Here is a 20,253-nt window from a genome sequence, read left to right as displayed (position 1 = left end):
TTCTAATTCTTGTGATTTTTCTAGAGTTAGATTGGTTTTTGTTTCATTTTCAGATGGTCTTGCTCCCAACATGTAGGTGGATTGCTTTTGAGGATTCAGGTTATAATTCTTTTTGGTTTTTCGAGACAGGATTTCTCTGTGAAGCCCCGGCTATCCTGGAACTCACTTTGTAGACCAGGCTGGCCTTGAACTCAGAAATCCACTAGCCTCTGCCTCCCGAGTGCTGGGATTAAAGGCCTGCGCCACCAAGCCCAGCTCAGGTTGTAATTCTTTTTGGGTTTTTTGAGACAGGGTTTCTCTGTGTAGTCCTGGCTATCCTGGAACTCACTCTGTAGACCATGCTGGCCTCGAATTCAGAAATCCGCCTGCCTCTGCCTCCCTAGTGCTGGGATTAAAGGCTCAGGTTGTAATTCTTAATGGAGTTTGTTGAGCTGGATTTTTTTTTTAAAGATTTATTTTTATTAGTATATGTATGTGGAGTGGTATGTGGACATGAATCCAGGTGCAGGCAGAGTCCTGTAGAGTTACAGGTGGCTGTGAGCTGCCTGAGGTGGGTGCTAGGATTTGAATTCTGGTTCTCTGGAAGAGCCATACAGTCCTAATTTGAGCCATCTCTCCAGATGCCTGTATTTTCCCATAGAAACCATTTTCAATCTAATCTCATATATGTCCTCATTAATCCTTTAAAAATAAATTTAGCCTCTAGGTGGCCTGAACATCATTTTAGTGAAAAGTAATAAAAGGCAATTTTTGTTCTAGTAAAGAAATTGAAAAACATACAAAAGTAGTTGACATGGGACAAGGTCTGTCTGTTTATTTCCACAGTACCAGGGATTGAACTTGCCCTTGTACATGCTAAGAATGTAGTGTACCACTACCCTGTGTCCTTTCCCACTGACCTTACCATTTTCAGAAGTTCTAGGGCTGGTGAGATGGCTCAGCAGGTAAGAACACTGAGTGCTTTTCCGAAGGTCCTGAGTTCAAATCCCAGCAACCACATGGTGGCTCACAACCACCTGTAATGATATCTGACGCCACTTCTGGTGTGTCTGAAGTCAGCTACAGTGTACTTATGTATAATAATAAATAAATCTTTTTTTTAAAAAAAAAAAAAGAAGTTCTAAACATTCTGTTAATTTTCCTGCATTTTTCTTGTGATGGATCACTAACATAGGTCTTAATCAGTAAAACAAAAATCTGAGAATTGTGAATAGAGTTAAATGATTAATTTGATAAAAGTTGGGGGGAAAGAAGGTGATTAAAACCTTTTCTCTCCCTGAATTGTAGTAATTCTTGGTTGAACCTCAGTAAAAGAGAGGTTAGGAAGGGGCAAAAAAGAAAGAAGGCTTAAGAAATGAGATTTGGTGGGTGTGGGTAAACAAAAACATGTTTGGTTACCTTAAGTTCTGAGGATAAGATGGAGTCTTCCAGTGTGGTCCCTTAGCCCTGCTCTCAGCAAACACAAAGTGCATTTAGAATAAGGTCAAAGTGAATTTGGAAGTAGTAAGCATTGGCTCTTTGTCAGCTTTTGGAGTGTTTGAATCAACTGTAGAGTGTGATATGAGAAGGGAGGAGACCTGCTGCAGAAAAAAGAAACTGTTTCTCAGTCCAAAACTTCCGGTTAGATATTCTTGTCTCCAGATAGACTAGAACTGGATGGTGAGATGATGTGTAGAATTTCATTCTTAAAATATGCAGAGAGTCAGGGATATAGACATGGTGGATGAGCATAATGGTGCATCTGAGCCTTTCAAGAGACTGAGGTTGGAGGATCATAATTTTGTGTTACATAGTGAGAACACAACAGGAAAAAGCAGGAAAAGTAGAAAAGCAAGGCTTCTGAAGGTGACCTGTAAACTGCTCTCTCCTTCATATATTGAGTTTTACTTAAGTAAATACTTATGCTTGATGTGATTTCTTTCAACCACAAAACCACATTTCTTGTCTTGACACTGGTCACACTGTATTGAAAGTACTTTGTAAGTCATACAGCATATCAGACATTATTAACCCCAGATTATCTGAGGATTTCAGAGGTTCCAAACAAAATAATGGTATAGAAATGTCTGTTAACCTGGTTAAGATCAGTACATGTTAATTATATTTATTGAAATATTACTGTGCTATGTAAATGCAATTAGTGTAATTTTTTGAGATTAATATCTAGCTTCATACTTCTGGTTTGCTGTCTTATGCTCTCTAAATTGTTAGGTTAGTTGGGGGGCGGGGGGTTAGGGGATGTCTAGACAAGGTTTTTGTGAGTAGCACTGGCTGTTCTAGAATTCATCCTGTAGACCAGACTGGCCTATCACCTTCACTTCCTGTGTGCTGGGATTAAAGGTAAACACCACTACCAAATTGTTAGGTTTTTATTGCTTCCCAGTCTTCACTCTTCATATTATCATGTCTGTCTTGTAAAAACAAAATAAAAACAAAAAAGACAAAAGTAAATTTGGCTAGTAGATATATATGCTTGAGGCTTGAATTTACCTGTACTACCACCAAAAATCCCAAAAAGGTGAGCAGCTTTCTTAAGCTACAAGTTACTGGATTTAAATTTCTTTATTGCATTCATTGTTTTATTTGTATAAGTGAAACTATCTCTGTGCCAAGTTGGGCATGTAGAGATAGCTTTCAGGAATAGTTAGTTCTGTGGTGGTTTTGGGATCAAAATCAAGTCATCAAGCTCTTGCAAAGAATACTTTTACCTGCTGAACTATCATCTGGCCAGCCCCAAATTACATTTCTTAAAAATGTGTTCATTAACTGAAGGTTTACATGCAACTGACAGAAAATAGGCATAACTACTTATAAGGAAATCTAGTTTTCTGTTTTGCAATAACAATTTTTTCCTGTTTTATAGGTTCTCTTCTTCTAGAGTCCAAAATAAATCCTAACACTGCATACCAGAAACAACAGGTAAAAAAAAAAAATTATGCTGTTGTGTATTGTGTGTCACATCTTTTCAATTTGATGGTTAAATAAGTTTATCATTGGATTCTTTACAATAAAATCAGAACAGGTTATATAACATTTTGCCAGTGTCACTGTTAAAAAACACGTGTCTGTCTGTCTTGTACCTGTTGAGGTCAGAGAACAACTTGAGGAAGTTGATTTTCTATTCTGGGTATTAGACTTGGGTATCAAGTTTGATGACAGCCATCATTATATATATACTGAACCTTTTTACATGCATAGTTTAATTTTACAGTCTGTTAATGGCTAAAAGGTGTTGTTTTTGCTTTTTGTTGTTTTGTTTTATGTGTATGGGTCTTTTACCTGCAAATATATCTATGTAGCACACATGACTGGTGCCCTCAGGAATTGTATCAGTCAGAAGAAGGTATTAGCTCCCCTTTGGAATGGTTGTAAGCTGCCATGTGGGTGCTGGGAACTGAACTCGGGGCCTCTGCAAGAGCAGCCAATACTCTTTTGGTTTTTCGAGACAGGGTTTCTCTGTATAGCCCTGGCTGTCCTGGAACTCACTTTGTAGACCAGGCTGGCCTCGAACTCAGAAATCTGCTTGCCTCTGTCTCCCAAGTGCTGGGATTAAAGGCGTGCGCCACCACTGCCCAGCGCTGCCAATACTCCACTGAGCCATCTCTGTAGCCTTGGTTTATTTTGTCATTTTGTTTCTTTTCTTTTCTGCTGATAAAAGAATTCTATGCCTCTTGCAGGCTGACAAGCATGTGCTCATTTGACTGTATCACCAGCCACTGTTTTTTGTGTCTGCATGCATGCATATGTGCATGCATGTATTCAGGTACCTGCAGAGTTAGAACAGAATTTTGGATCTCTTGGAGTTGAGATGCCTGACATAGCTGGGGTCCTCATGATGGAGCAATAATTGCCCTTAATCACTAAGCTCTTAATCATTTCTTTGGGCCCTTTTTAGGTTACTGTTTGGGGGCATCCCCCATTCTTTGAATTTACTTTGTGTGAGAGTATGGTTACCAGCACATGTAGACATTAGGAGACAACCTCAGGTGTCAGTCTGTTCTTTCTGCCTTGGGCTTTGGGGGCATTGTCACACTTGCAACTAAGCGCCTTTACTCATTTAGCCTCTCCCCAGTTCTTAGCCACATTTTAAAGAAAGAAGAAGGCTGTCTTAAGCTGAGTTCATGTTCTACACATTCTAGCAATGCATGGTTCTCTAAAATTAAAGTAGTGGTTTCTTCGTTCTACCCAAAGGAAAGAATGACCATTGGTGTAATAATCAACTAATAACACAGCCATGTGGCTGAAGTTCCTTTCTGTGCTGTCATAGATGATTCTGCAGACAGAATGTTAGAATATCCTCTAGAACAGTGTTTTATAGAAAAGGAGTCTGATACTAACTCACTAGGACCTTAGAGCGCTGTTAATTTTTTAAAATAACTTCAGTTTGAATCTGTACTCTTCGTATTTCCTTCTAACCTAAAGGTAAAGTCTACATACAGGTATTATCTTGAAGTATTTTACATATACAAATACTGAGTGTTCCACAAAGCCATTGGGATCAAGAACATAAATTTTTATAATTTGAGATGTTGGGGAGAGCAGGTAGGTGCTTTAGAGAGTTCAGGAGCAGGAACTACTGAAGCATACTATCCTCAGACCCACTTTTAGACTGGAAACTTGGCAGAAATGCTCCTGAGCTGCATGAGGAGACTATAGGGACATAGATAAGGACTGTGAGACTTGCAAATTCGTCCCTCCAGCAGCTTGGGGCAGCTGCATACCAGAAGCACAGATTACCCAGCTCAGATACTCACTGAAGGCTTTTAGGGTTGAGAGGAGTTCCATGGATCCCTAGGGAGAACTCAGCCTTTGGCTAGAGACTGACTGGCCCAGGCTATTGCTGATGTAGGCTGGTCCAGGATCTCCAGTTTGGCTCCAGAAACTATTCAGTTGCCACCTGATGCATCCTTAAGAACCCACAATTTAGTGCTCCTTCTGTTGAGCCTAGCAGCTAGAACCACTCAAGCCTCATAGTGAAAGGAGTTCATTCCCCTGAAAGCTTCTCCTGTTTACAATGCAAATTAATCATTGCCGTAGACTTTGTTGTGGGCACACAGGCTCATTGAACCTTTGTATCCTTTTTATTTTGATGTTAGGCTGGTTATTAGCCCCTCCCCCCATTTTTTTTTTTTTTTTTTTTTTAGAATACAAAATCCTGAACTAGGTACAAAGACATGTACTACTAATCTTAGCTACCCAACCCAGTGCAAAGCCACCTAGAGACCCCATTTCAAAATAAGGTTCTGGGCTAGTAAGACGAATCAGCCAGTAAAAGTACTTGCTATGGAGCCAGACAACTTGAGTTCTAGCTGGTGGAGGGAGAGAACAGACTCTCACAAACATGCACTAATTAATGTAAATTTTTATGTGTCCGATGTTTTGCATCCATGTATATATGTGAGCCACATATGTGCTCATTGCCTGAAGAGGTCAGAAGAGGGCATTGGATTCCATGGAGCTGGAGTAACAGACAATTGTGGGTCTCCATACAGGTGCTGGGAACCAAACTCTACTTCTCTGCAAAAGCTGCAAATGCTCCACTGTGCCATCTCTCTTACAATTTTTCAAAAATAAAATAAAGTCCTATTGGAATGGGAGGGAAAGGTGGTAGAAGCTAGGAATGTGCTATTTCTTGACACATGGTGCATTTATGAAAGTACTAAAAAAAAACCTGTAAATAAATGAGTGGCTCACATGTTACAAATTTAACCATGCTTGTTTTGAGAGCAGATCTCACGCTGTAGTATATCTAGCATGGCTTAGAATTCGTTCTATAGACCATTCTAGCTTCAAGCTCAGGGCAGTCATTCTACCTCAGCCCCCTAAGTGTTGGATTAGAGGCATGGCTTATTCATTCCCGTCTTAACCGATAGTTTCAGAGGCTAAAGAAGCCATAGGTAAGAACAGCTGTTGACAGCTGAGGGCATGAAGATGGATTGTTGGACGTTTTAATGAGACTGTAATACATTGGGTAATTGAGACTGTAATACATGATGATGGCTCAGCAGTTAAAAGCACAGGCTGCTCTTCCAAAGGACCTGGGTTTGATTCCCAGCAACCCACATGGCAGCCATCTGTAACCCCAGCTCCAGGGGACTTGGCTTCTGGCCTCCATAGGTGTTGTACCCATGTGCACAAACAAACAGAAGTCTGTCTTGGTATAATGGGTTTTGGGGGGTCAGGGGGAGGATTGTGTGGTTTTTAGTATGTAAGTTTTGTGCATACATTTTCTTTACAGTGTTTTTCATATATTGGCCAAACTTTTATTTTTAAAACATTGCTTCACTTATATAGATTTGACAGAGTGAATTATAAAACATCATTGATAATTACCAGTAGAAATGTTGGAAATGTAAAAAGCAGTGTTCTGAATTTCTATTGCCTGTTACTTTATTCATTTGCTATATATACCTAGAAGGATTTGTGGTAACACTTGTAGTCATTCAGACTTTTTTTTTTTTTTTTATTCAAAGGATACTCTGATTGTGTGGTCTGAAGCAGAAAATTATGACTTGGCCCTTAGCTTTCAAGAAAAAGCTGGATGCGATGAAATTTGGGAGAAAATATGTCAGGTAATTATGAGCATAGAGAAAAAAATACACTTTTTTTTTTTAATTTTCATTCAGCATACAAAACAGTGGGTTTCATGATATTTAAATATAACTACATTGTTGTACATTGTTCACATCTCCATTGTTGCCTTTTCTCTACCCCACCCGCATTCCCTTTTCCCCTTTTTCCTCAAGTAGATTCTGCCTATAAAAGAAAACACATAGTTTATCTTTCTTCTTCTCCATTATCTGTTGCTTCCCCCTTAAGATCTCCATCTTCGGGCTGGAGAAATGGCTCAGACTGCTCTTCCGAAGATCCTGAATTCAAACATACGGTGGCTTACAACCACCCGTAACAAGATCTGCCCCTTTTCTGGAGTGTCTGAAGACAGCTACAGTATACTTACATATAATAAATAGATAAATCTTAAAAACAAACAAGATCTGCCTTCAGGATACACTTATCCAAAACATAGCAGCCCCTGTGCTCTAAGGATAAACTGGGGCAAAGGGGAGATACCCAGGTGAGAGATGTGGGGAGTGAGAAGCAAGCAAGGCTCAGCAGATCCTGAAGGCAGGAACAGCACAGTCTGCAGAGATGAGCCAAAGATGATTCAAGTTTTGGCCTGAGCAAGACGAAAGATGTCAATAGAGCTGGGGACAGCTGCAAGAAGAGCAAACTTGGTGGCACATGCTCAGGAGGCAGAGGCAGGCAGATCTCTGAGTTCAAGACCAGCCAGGGGTATACAGAGAAACCCTGTTTCAAAAAAAGGAAATGAAACCCTTCTTACCGGATTGATCAAGAGCCTGTTCTACATTTATGTCTCTATAAAAAGAAACAGTTTTGTCTATCTGGCTTAATGATAGTCTCTAGTTCCATCCATTTTCCTCCAAATGTCATTTCATTCTTTACAACTGAATAAAAATCCATTGAGTATATATGCCATATTTGAGCTATCCACGCACCTAGTGATGTTGTGCTTCTGGGCCTGACACCTTATCTTAGCTATTTAAATGGTGTAGTGAACATGGACATGCAAGTATCTGTGATATATTGACTTAAATTCTTTCAAATGTTTATTTAGGGGTATTAAAACTCCCATCGAAGCTAAAGGGAACTGCAACCCTATAGGTGGAACAACATTATGAACTAACCAGTACCCCGGAGCTCTTGACTCTAGCTGCATATGTATCAAAAGATGGCCTAGTTGGCCATCACTGGAAAGAGAGGCCCATTGGACTTGCAAACTTTATATGCCCCAGTACAGGGGAACGCCAGGGCCAAAGGGGGGGAGTGGGTGGGTATGGGGGACTTTTGGGATAGCATTGGGAAATGTAAATGAGGAAAATACCTAATTAAAAAAATATTAATCAAAAAAAAACCTCCCATCATGTAATGGTTCTATTTTTTTGCTTTTATTGTTTTTATTTTAAGAACCTCTATGGGGGCTGGAGAGATGACTCAGAGGTTAAGAGCAGTGGCTGCTCTTCCAGAGGTCCTGAGTTCAATACCCAGCAACCACATGGTGGCTCACAACCATCTATAATGAGATCTAGTGCCCTCTTCTGGCCTGCAGTCATATATACAGGAAGAACAATGTATACATAATAAATAAATCTTTAAAAAAAAAAAGAACCTCTATGAATTTCCATAATGACTGAAATTAGTTTATGTTCCCACCAGCAATGTTTCCTCTACATCTTTGCCACCATGTGCTGTCATTTGTTTTCTTCATGGTGGCCATTCTGATAGATAGAACATGAAATCTTGTAATTTTGATTTCTGCTTTTTGTTTTGGTTTGGTTTTTGTTTTTTTCGAGACAGGGTTTCTCTGTCAAGCCCTTGCTGTCCTGGATCTCAGAGATCCGCCTGCCTCTGCCTCCTAAGTGCTGGGATTAAAGGCGTGTGCCACCACTGCCCGGCTGTAATTTTGACTTCTGTTCTCTTGTTGACTGAGAATATTTAACATTTGTTCATTTTATTTAACTCATAAATAAAATTGAGCATAACTATGGTACATAGTGAGGTGCATGTGCTATGTCATGGCTAAATTCAACCAATTTAACTTGTATTTCTTACCATTTTTCTGGGGAGAACAATTAGAACTTTTAGAACACATTATTTTAAACACATTTAGACACATTGTTACCAATATGCCCTCATTAGACCTGAAGACATCAAGGGACCCTTTCCTCTTGTCCAACTGCAGCTTTGTAGATATCCCCATCCTAAACAACCCCACAGGTAGCCCCTGATAAACAAAATTTTACAGTGGTTTTGGGTTTTTTTTGTTTTGGGGGGAGGGGGGGTTGGTTTTTTTTTTGTTTTGTTTTGTTTTTTTGTTTTGTTTTTCAAGACAGGGTTTCTCTGTATAGCCCTGCCTGTCCTGGAACTCAGAGATCCGCCTGCCTCTGCCTCCGAGTGCTGGAATTAAAGGTGTGGGACACCACTGCCTGGCAGCTCATCTTAATATTGTCTCATCTTTACTATACCTTTCATTAGTCTTCCTAAAACAGGGTGTCATATAGCCCAGACTGGTCCTGAGCTTGCCTGTGTAGCTGAGGATGATTTCAGACTAATGATCTTAAAGGTGGGTGCTTTCCACTAACTCCTGAGTGCTGGGATGACACATGTAAGCTACTATGCCTGAGTTTTATTACCCTATATTAAGGATTAAACTCAAAACCTCTTACATTCTAAGCAAGTTCTCTTTCATCTAGGTTACATTCTGAATCTATTCCCTGTTGTTTTTAAGATTTATTTTTATATGTATGCTTGTGTGGCGGAGAGTGTTTATGTCTGTGTGTGCTAGTGTCAGGCCAGAAGAGAGTATTGGATCCCTTTGGAACTGGAGTTACAGATATTTGGGAGCTAACCAACCTGACTGCTGGGACCTGAATCAGGGTGATAGAGCAGAAGGTACTGGTAACTGCTGAGCAATCTTTCCAGCTTATGCTGTTTTGTTTGTTTTGGGAGGTATTTTGTCTTGTTTGTTTGTTTGTTTGTTTGTTTGTTTCTGAGACAGGATCATAGCCCAGCCAGACTTTGAACTTGTTAGGTAGCTAAGGCTGACCTTTTTATTCCTGCCTCCACTCTTAAGTGCTGAGTTTAGAGGCCACAGAGTACCACTGTGTCCAGCTTCCTTAATCTTTGATGCCAGGTAGTGCTGCTGCTGCTGCTGCTGCTTTAACTTATCTTCTTTTGCAACACAAGTAATACATTATTTGTATGCTTTCGCTATAATAACTTTCCTAAGTGCTTTATGTTTATTTTTCTTAGTTTTCCTTTCCAACTTCATACAGCTTGTATTCAAATTGTCATTTCTTGCCAGGTATGCTAGCTCATACCGTTGTAATCCCAGCCTGTGATGGCAATATTGAGAGGATCAGTAGGAATTCTAAGCTAAACTTACATACAGAAAGAGTTCTGGGGTCCGTCTGGGATACAAAGAAAGCCCTACCTTAAGAAAATATCCATCAAGTATCATTTCTGGGTTACTTTTTTTTCTGAGACAGGGTTTTTCTCTATAGCCCTGGCTGTCTCTATAACCCTCCCTCTGTAGACTAGATTGGCCTTGAAGAGATACACCTGCCTCTGCTTCCCGAGTGCTGAGATGAAAGGTGTGTGCCACCACAGCCTGGCCTCAGGTACATGCTATTTTGTGGGTTCTGACTTAATAGTTTTCTAGATCCTATGTTTCTCTTTCTTGGAGCCCTTTCATCATTTTTTATGTTAAAATGGCTAAAAATGTTCCCATTTTCAAGTATCCTCTTTCTAGCAATTATTAGATCTGAGTTCAAGTGTCTCTATTTCTGTTTATGAATTTTAAAAAACTAATTTTTTTTCTTTTCTTGGTGGATAAAGACATAGTGTAGGGATTAGGAACCTAAAGCTGTAATGAAATGTAATTAACAACAAAGAGTCAACTTGAATATTCCTGGTAGCAATTGAATGTGTCTGGCATTCTTTCAAGTAGTGCAGCCCAACTGGTTTAAAGTCAAGGTCATATCACCTTCTAGTATATTTCAAGGCATCAGTCATCAACCCTTGCAAAATCTTATCAATGTGTGTGCTCATGCGAGCGTGTGCATATGTGTCTGTCTCGTCCTTGTGTTCACCACCACCACCAGGGTCTTGCTTTGTAGCCTTGGCTAACGTGCAAATCAATATGAAGACCTTGAATTCACAGATCTGTTTCCCTTCTAAGTACTGGGACTAAAAGCTTATACTGTATCTCCTGCTAAGTAATTTTATGTAGGACCTAATTTTTACATTCCTTTACCATTCTGCTTGACTTACTGGGCTGATCTAATAATGTTCTAAATACTCAGCAAAATTTATTTCATTTTACAATCTTTACGCTTAAATTGTGCTTAACTGTAAAGACTTCTGAGTCCTCTTTTCTTTTTAAATTAGCATATATTAGTTATGTATGATGGGATTCATTATGATACTTTTAGACCCTCTTTTGTCCCACTCCCACTAAGACCTTTTCTCAATGAACCCCGCTTCTACTTAAGTGATATCTATGTGTCCTTTCAGTTTATCCATCTGTCCATGTTTCACTAAGGTTGTTTGTTAGAAGCGCATGATGTATCCTACATCACTGAAGGAAAAACCTCTCCAATTGCCTCATTGACCATTAGCTGTGTATGAATGCCCAGGGTGGGTGGGAGTGATGGGGCCCCATGATCTTCCCCCCACCGCACCCCCCACATTCTTCCATGATAGAATGTCGGTGGTCCCAGTATTGCAAGTAGTCTTAGCTGCTATGAGTTCAAGAATGCTGTGGCATTCCCAGAAGACAGATCTATGGTAACTACATTTCCACCCCCTCTGGCTTTTATATTCTTTCTATTCCTTCTCCAGTGATGTTTTCTGAACCACCCTTTGGAGAGATGTCCAATTTATGGGTGAACATTAATAGTCAAAAAAACAAACTTCTCTCACCAGACCTGACAGCAGTATTAATATATGGACAATAATAGTTTTTTAGACGGAAATTCAACAAACACATCATGTCCATTTACCAAGATACCTACTAGTTGTACTTGAGCCTGTGATCTCCCTAGCCATGGCTTTTGACCAGATTTATAGTACCAGATGTGAATTCTGTTCTTTGGATTGGGTATCAGATCTAGTCAAAATGCAGTTGGTTATCCCCAGAACAGATCTGCCACTATCGAGCTCATCTTGTCTGGTAACTTAGTGTTGAGATGAGTTAGATAGCAAAGTGAAACTGTTGGGTGCTAAGTGTTCTACAGCAGCACACAACCCAGTTCCTGCCCGACTTCTCTGTCTTGCAACCAACATGTGTGGTGTCTTCAGCAGTAAGGTCTTAACTACTTGTTTTTAAGTCAGTCAGTCTCTCTCTCTCTCTCTCTCTTCCCCCCCTCTCAAAAAGATTTGTTTATTTATTATATGTAAGTGCACTGTAGCTTCTTTAGACACACCAGAAGAGGGCATCAGATCTCATTACGAATGGTTGTGAGACACCATGTAGTTGTGGGATTTGAACTCAAGACCTCCAGAAGAGCACTAAGCCATCTCTCCATCTCTTTAAAGTCTCTCTTATATTTATATTTAGAACTTCTACAATGACATTAAATATTGCATGTATCCAGTATATGGCACACTTATACGCATGTTTTCTGGATTTTCTTTCCCTAGTTAGAAAAGGCATGGACAGAAGACTGTCTGGATGATTTGATACTGGCCCACTGTGTGTAGGTCTTGAAGTGGCTCTAAAACTACAGTCTCAGTTTAGGCTGTCTTAGATACTCGCTCCTGACACTTGTACTTCAGAAGGCTGTTTATTTAATTCCTCGACTTTCAGTTTTCATAAACATGAAAACATGTCATTTGGAGAATTACAGCTGTAATTACAATTATAGTTGTATCAAGTTTGATAAAAGATTGTTAAAACTTGAAATTTGTTTATTACAGTTTGGGGGGGTTTTGTTTGTTTGTTTGTTTGTTTTTAATAGTGTGTCCTTCGTCTAAGACTATTGTTTAGATTTACTGTTTGAATTTTGTTAACTACCACAAAATCTTTTTTATAGGTTCAAGGAAAGGACCCTTCAGTGGACATCACTCAGGACCTGGTAGATGAATCTGAAGAGGAGCGATTTGATGATATGTCCTCACCAGGTTTAGAATTGCCGTCATGTGAGTTAAGTCGACTTGAGGAAATTGCAGAGCTTGTGGCATCATCTTTACCTTCCCCCCTCCGACGTGAGAAACTCGCACTAGCACTGGAAAATGAGGGTTATATTAAAAAGCTTTTAGAGCTTTTTCATGTGTGTGAGGATTTGGAAAACATTGAAGGACTGCACCACTTATATGAAATTATTAAAGGGATCTTCCTCTTGAATCGAACTGCTCTTTTTGAAGTTATGTTCTCTGAGGAATGTATAATGGACGTCATTGGATGCTTGGAATATGACCCAACTTTATCACAACCACGTAAACACAGGGAATTTTTAACAAAAACAGCCAAGTTTAAAGAAGTAATTCCCATATCAGATCCTGAGCTGAAACAAAAAATTCATCAGACATACAGAGTTCAGTATATACAAGATATGGTTCTCCCTACCCCTTCAGTCTTCGAAGAAAACATGTTATCAACACTTCACTCCTTTATCTTTTTCAACAAGGTAGAAATCGTTGGTATGTTACAGGTAAGTTGGGTCATTCTCCATTACCTATCCCGTCTGTCCCTCCTTCACTTATAAAAAGGTACCTGCTTTAATTGATAACAAGTGAAATGTTAATGATGCTTTTAAGCAAAAAAATAATAATTTCTTAAGTCATTGCATTGAAACTTAATCTTGTGATATTATGGTAAATATTTTGACAATATTAATTTGCATTATGATAATGAGACCTCATGACTGTTGTCTGCTGGATAGGGATGGCAAGAGTGATAGCACTTGCTTAGCATGCATTGGAAGTCTAAACTTAGTCTCAGACATCATAAATTACAAAGGGAACAATTTATGGTAATAACACTAATTGATGAAACTAGAGTTTTTCTAGAGAAGAGGAGTTTGGTCCTATTTTCCATATCAGGTACCTGTAACCATGTGTGCATGGGACCCTCCCAAAAGTGTGTTTTTGTAATAGTTGAGAGTATTGGCAGTTTGGATTCTACTTAGTTGTTACTTTGTAGCTGCTATGTGATTTGAACAGCTGTTTAACCTCTTGAGTTTCACATCTGAAGATTGGTCATATTAGTACCAAAGGATACTATGACGTATCTGAAGAACAAGTGAAACCTTACTGTAAAGCGTTGAATGTTTTTGTAAAACTTAGGAGCTTTTAAAAAGGATTTCTATTAATGATTGATTTGAATGTGAACTATGTCACATAGTACTTGACAAAATGTTAGTCCATTCTAACTAAATAATAGAAATTTTCTATTTCATGTGGGTATGGTGTAATATTTGTACATGTGTTTACAGGTAGACACACCTTTGTATGCAGGGAGGCCAGAGGGTTTCCTCTCTGAACTGTGTGTCCTTATTTGTCCCTGTTTCCAACCCTACTCAGTGGGGGCCATTACAAGACCATTCCCAGTTGTCTAGGTGCTGGTATCTCAAGCTCTCTTAAACACTTCTCTCCAGCCCCTCAAGCATAATTTTCCCTACCAGTCTTTTCCATGTATGCATACAAAGTTACACACTTTACCATTGACGAGTTCCTCTGTGATACCATTAAATGTTCTGATGCTAAGCTGCGATGTATGTTGAAATTGGATGCCATTAGTTTTGATAAAAGAAGAAAACATGATCAGAATCATGTGTATTTATGCCTATTTATACTTTCTTAAAAGTAACCAGCTTTATAGTTGAGTGTCATAGAGAAAATGTTTGCTAAACATCTACCATAGTGAATATACTACTTATTACATTACAACCAGCAAGATGGCTCAATGCTAGGAAATATAACTTCCAAAAGTTATTCTCTTCCTTCCATATGTGCTCTGCAGCATACCACTTCCCTTTCTTCTAAAATATAAATGTAATTTCTTTAAAAAAAAAAAAAAAAAAAAAAGACTGACCTACACTGTAGCCATCATGTACTTACACTTTTGCTGGAGTAGCATTGCATGTACTCGTTAGTAGCTAAGGAAATAGATTTAATAATTTAAATCTAATTGTCGAAATGTAGACGAGAAATGTAATGAGGAAAATTCAGTTGGTACCAGAGCTGATCTGTATGGCTTGTTACTTCAGAAAAATATCCTGTGATAGAATCTTTTGAGGCTTTTTCAAAATTAATATGTTAAATTAAATATTAATGTGTTAAATAATTATTTCAAATAATTTAGTGTGGTAAAGGCTATAATAATTATCTTTAAATAATAGATTTTTTTAAGAGCTGTAATTTTAACATTTTAAAAACTTGAATCATTTTATATGTCTTTGAAACTTGAAGAAAGTTTCATTTTCATCCTTAATGGAAGGAGGTTGTAGATCCTTAATTTTTACCATTAGCTCACCTGGAACAATGAGCTTGGCAAACACTGTCTGCATTTGTATGTGTTTGTTTTATTTGACTGTCTAAGACAGGATCTCACTGAAGCTCATTCTGGCCTCCCAAGTTTCGAGCTACCCCACCCCACCCCACCCCACCCAAGCTAGGTGCTGGGTGATTTCACAGTGCTGTGATTTTAAAGTATTTGCCCCTAGGCCAAATTTCATTGTAACACAGCTATACTCATTCATTTGCATACTGCCTGACCTACTGTATGCAAATGAATGAGTATACATTAGTAGTGTACAGTATATACTATACAGTAGTAGTAGAGTAGGAGAAATCCCTGACCTGCAGGGTATGAAACTTTTACTTTATGGTTGGAAAGAGTCTTGTCAAAGTACAAAGATAATCTTTCTGATAGAAATCTCGAGATTTATCTTTGGTTTTGGCTTGAGACAAAGGCTCACTATGTAGCCTTGGCTGGCCTGGAGCTCAGAGACCTTCCTAGTATAGAAAATAAAGGTATGCACCCCCATGTTTGGCAGTTGTATACATACATACATGTACCTTTTAAATTTTTTTCCTTTTTTTAAAAATTGTCATCTTTGCTTTATCAGGCTAATTTATATCATGATGAAGTTGTATTTTATACAATCTTACCAGTAAGATACTTATATCTGTCATTTATTTCATAGGAAGATGAAAAATTTCTGACAGATTTGTTTGCACAACTAACAGATGAAGCAACAGATGAGGAAAAAAGACAAGAATTGGTAAGAAATCAGAAAAATACTAGGAGGGCAAAGAAGTAAAAACCTCATTCCTTTTCTAATTTTAGATTAACCTTTTAACACTTGTCCTTTTTCCTGATTTCAGGTTAACTTTTTAAAAGAATTTTGTGCATTTTCTCAAACGCTACAACCCCAAAACAGAGATGCTTTTTTCAAGACTTTGTCAAATATGGGCATATTACCAGCTTTAGAAGTCATCCTTGTAAGTTTGCTTATCTTCATTCTGAACCACCTTGTGAGCCCATATCAAAAGCTGGGTGTGATGCCAGGTCACTGTTTGAAATGATACCACGTCCTCCTTTCCTTCTTCCCATGCACCGCCTCTCTCTCTTAATGACCTCTTTAATAATTACATATACACCTGTATACATATATATAGCCAAATGTTTTTATATAATGAGCAGATTATTTGAGTGTAGCTGATATTTAATACTAGCTATGTATTACATAAAGTTAGCAGAAGCAATATAATCCCAGTGTTTATAATCGCCCACGTGTTTAACTAACCAACTGCTTGGATAAAATAATTTCCTGCTGGGTGTGGTGGTACATAGCTCTAATCTCAGGTAGAGGTTAGCAAATTTCTGAGATTGAGGCTGGCCTGTCCAGGCCACTGAGAGCCATATGTGAGACCTTGTCATTCATTCATTCATACATACATACATACATACAAACAAACAATATCACCTCTTTTTTTAAAAATATATTTATTATTATATCTAAGTGCACTGTAGTTATCTTCAGAAGCACCAGAAGAGGGTGTCAGTTCTTATTACAGATGGTTGTGAGCCACCATGTGGTTGTCAGAATTTGAACTCAGGACCTTCAGAAGAGCAGTCAGTGCTCTTAACCACTGAGTCATCTCTCCAGCCCTATCACCTCTTTAATACTTCACTTTGTAGCCTATCAAATGAAATGTTAAAACAAAAGGCAATGAACATTATAATTCATGACCATGCCTTTAATTCAAGCACTCCTGGCCTCCCCCCTCCTTTGTTTGTTTGTTTGTTTGTTTGTTTGTTTGTTTGCTTGTTTGTTTTAAATAAATGCTTTAAAATATATCTTTATTTATTATATATACAATATTCTGTCTGCATGTATGCCTGCACATCAGTAGAGGAAACTAGCTTTCATTATAGATGGTTGTGATCCACCATGTGGTTGCCTGGAATTGAACTCAGAACTTGTGGAAGAGCAGTCAGTGCTATTTACCTCTGAGCCATTCTCCAGCCCTTTTAAATATATCTTAAGGAGGCTGGGGAGATGGGTCAGATATATGTAAATATGTAGATATATCTGTAATCCCAGAACTCATAATTAGATGGGAGTCTACGACAGGATTGTCCAGAAGCTTACAGGACAGCTAGCCTTGACTATGCAGCACAGCAGTAGACAGCAGAGAGACATTGCCTCTAAGATTTACCCTTTACCTTAGTATTTATGCTGCATGCCTCCTACCCCCAATAAAGTTTGTGTATGTATATTTAAATATGACCACACAAGACACTGAACATTTCAAGGTCACAGCATTACTTGGTTACCAATCTTTGCTTTCTAGAAAGTCTCTTGCTTTATGTTGCTGTGTGTCACATGCTATCTAGAGTCGGTCGGGACCTTCAGGGATTCTTTTATCTTCGCCTCCATGGGAGTACTGAGGTTACAGTTTGGGCCCTATCATCCCCGGCTGTACTTGGGTTCTTGGGGTCTGAACTTAGGGCTTTGTTTTGGGGTGGGGAGAGATGAGTGGTATATTTTTGTTTTGGCTTACATGACAAGTGCTCTATCTACCAATCAGTCTCTTTAACCCTTAGATAAATGTCTACAATTTTGAAAATATAGTGTGCTGAGATCATGTTTCTCCCATCCCACTCTTGCTGAACCCCGTCTTCCTTTCATGTCCTTTTAGTTTTCCTTTTTCTTTTTTTTTTTTTTTTTCTGATGACCCACTGGTTTTAAGTAGGGCTGCGTATACAGGCAAGCATGTATAGGGAGTTGTTTGCTGGAACATCAAGCAGCTTAACCAACAAAAAGAGTTCCTCCCCAGCAACCGTTTAGATGTTTTTTGTTTTTGTATGTCGTAGCCTTTTGTGGTAATTTCATTGGTAAAGTTGTTAAGATTATAAGAGACTGGTACTTTCACTTTGCAGGGCATGGATGATACACAGGTGCGAAGTGCTGCTACGGATATATTCTCATACTTGGTTGAATATAATCCATCCATGGTACGAGAGTTTGTCATGCAGGAGGCACAACAGAATGATGATGTAAGTAAGAAGTTAACAGAGCAAAAAATAACCAGCAAGGTAAATATTATTTACACTAATAGTAAGTATTTATGCATAGGAGGCTATCGCTGGGGTTATGTATTTCTAAACTACTTTTGGGGAACAGGTAGTCATAATGCCAGATAGTGCATTCTTCCCCTTGGTTTCCTCTGCCTTAGTTTATAAATTTATTTATTATATTTGACTTCAACTTTTTTAATTGTGAAGTTGACTTGGCTATAATGTTTTATTTAAACCCTTAAATCAATTGACCATTCTGAATGTGGGACTATGAGTAACTTTCATTGGAAAGCACTACCAGAGGTGGATTCTCAGAATAAACTGGATGAAAGAGATAAAATATGGCTCCTGAAAAGTATTAGGGAAGAATAAGAACAAGCTATTGCCTGTATGCTGCGGCTGTATTTAATCAGAGATTAGAATCGGTGAATTGGCTTTAAAAGTAGCTTAGACTGTGGTAGTGTAAATTGAGTGTGTGATACATAATTGTGAAGAAGCCTGAATGTGTGTGCTCTTCCACTCTGTTTTATTAAACTAATGCTTCTGGTTTTTATATTCCTTCCAAAGTTTTAGAAGCTACTTTTTACTCAATAGATTAAGCTATCTTGAATTCCTTGAGAATGGGAAAATGATGTCTCCTTTAGGGGAAGGAAGTCTACAGAATGTCAGCTTGCAGTGTTTCTTACAAAATGAAACAGCCTCTATTACTTTTTAAAAATCTACTGTGCCAGATTGAAGTTGAATGCCTAATAATGTCTATATTTATGGTTTGTTTTTAAAATTATAGTCGTAGAGTACATGCAGAACTGTACCATGAATTGCTGGATCTTATGTCACATTTTCCTTCTATGAAATAGTCCTCCTATCTTAAAAACCAGAATATCTTGAGTAATTAAAACTAAAGGCTGTTCTTGTAGGCCCTGTAGCCACTGGGTGAGCAGACATGCCTGTGTGTCTTCACACTTCACAAACATGCATTAGGCCTCTGGATTTCGTTTTCCAGTCATTTCCATATACTGTCTGTGTTTTCTTTGTCCTTGTCTGTTTTACCACAGCATATATAGACAAATAGCAGGAGCTTGCTAGCTTTATCTCCCTCAGTTTTTATATATCCCTTGGGCCAAAAACACCAACCCTAAAAGGTCCTTAGGGAAACCAGAAGTTGGTTTTCTTGGGCATTTAAAATCCACATAATGTACTACTGTTCTGTACATTCTAGTCTCATTTTATCCAATTTATTATTTCCATAAAGGAAAACTATAAAAATAAATGCAGTGAAACCAAAAGAGATTTATAAATTCTAGCTAAGTATTCTTATTTTGAAGTCATAAATGTGAAGCTCATGAGTTTTCTGCAGCAGGCAAATGGAGTTAGTACAGAAGCAAGACATGTTTTAACACCAAACCTCACCTTTGTGGAGTGGTTTTGTTTGGTTTTGGTACCCCCTCCCTTCTTTAATCAGATGAGTTTAAAGATAATAGAAAAAGCCATATGTGGTGGCACACTACTTTAATCCCAGCACACAGGAGGCAGAGGCAGGCGGATCTCTCATGAGTTGTAGGGCCTTTAAGTTCCAGGCCAGCCAAAGCTACACAGTGAGACCCTGTCTCAAAGAGAGTGGGGGAGTACTTTTAAAATTCTTCTGGTACTATTTACTGTCTTTGAACTACCCATCAGGGAAAAGAGAAACTTCCATCTATCCTGTTAAATGAATCAGTCATTCTAGCTGTAATTCTATAATATCTGTTTTAGTAATCTGTATTATGTTTATTTTTTATCGCCAGGATATTTTGCTCATCAACCTCATTATAGAACATATGATTTGTGATACAGATCCCGAGCTTGGAGGGGCAGTCCAACTTATGGGCCTGCTTCGAACTTTAGTTGACCCAGAGAACATGCTAGCCACTGCCAATGTAAGTCATAGCCATTTCTCCTTTTTCATAGTAGTATGTGTTTCATTGCTAACCAAAATAGTTGAAATTCATCAAAGTGTTTTTGAATCCATAGAAAACAGAAAAGACTGAATTTCTGGGTTTCTTCTACAAGCACTGTATGCATGTTCTCACTGCTCCCTTACTAGCAAATACAACAGAAGACAAGCCTAGTAAAGGTAAGATGCTAGAGGTTCATAGTTTTCTTGA

General features: G+C 38.5%; 1 protein-coding gene across 6 annotated transcripts in view; it reads left to right on the top strand.

Moving 5' to 3' along the window:
• The window catches only part of Ppp4r3a (protein phosphatase 4 regulatory subunit 3A), a 44,329-nt gene that overhangs the window by 12,182 nt on the left and 11,894 nt on the right, over nucleotides 1-20,253 (top strand). For 3 of the 6 annotated variants that reach the window (XR_001780474.2, NM_211355.2, XM_017315174.2), the window contains exons 2-9: nucleotides 2,864-2,919; nucleotides 6,474-6,572; nucleotides 12,615-13,232; nucleotides 15,729-15,806; nucleotides 15,910-16,026; nucleotides 17,972-18,088; nucleotides 19,894-20,025; nucleotides 20,120-20,222. Coding sequence is in view for 4 of the 6 variants with exons in the window: in NM_211355.2 (NP_997594.1) it covers nucleotides 2,864-2,919; nucleotides 6,474-6,572; nucleotides 12,615-13,232; nucleotides 15,729-15,806; nucleotides 15,910-16,026; nucleotides 17,972-18,088; nucleotides 19,894-20,025; nucleotides 20,120-20,222 (1,320 nt within the window). In the remaining 2 variants the exon portion in view is untranslated. Of the gene's footprint in view, nucleotides 1-2,863; nucleotides 2,920-6,473; nucleotides 6,573-12,614; nucleotides 13,233-15,728; nucleotides 15,807-15,909; nucleotides 16,027-17,971; nucleotides 18,128-19,893; nucleotides 20,026-20,119; nucleotides 20,223-20,253 lie in introns of all 6 variants that reach the window. The other 3 variants (XR_003950076.1, NM_001160214.1, XM_017315173.1) reach the window with 1 other exon arrangement.

Source organism: Mus musculus, chromosome 12 (genome assembly GCF_000001635.26).
Source record: "Mus musculus strain C57BL/6J chromosome 12, GRCm38.p6 C57BL/6J".
NCBI classification, from domain to species: Eukaryota; Metazoa; Chordata; class Mammalia; order Rodentia; family Muridae; genus Mus; species Mus musculus.
This window is presented reverse-complemented; position numbering and strand designations above follow the sequence as displayed.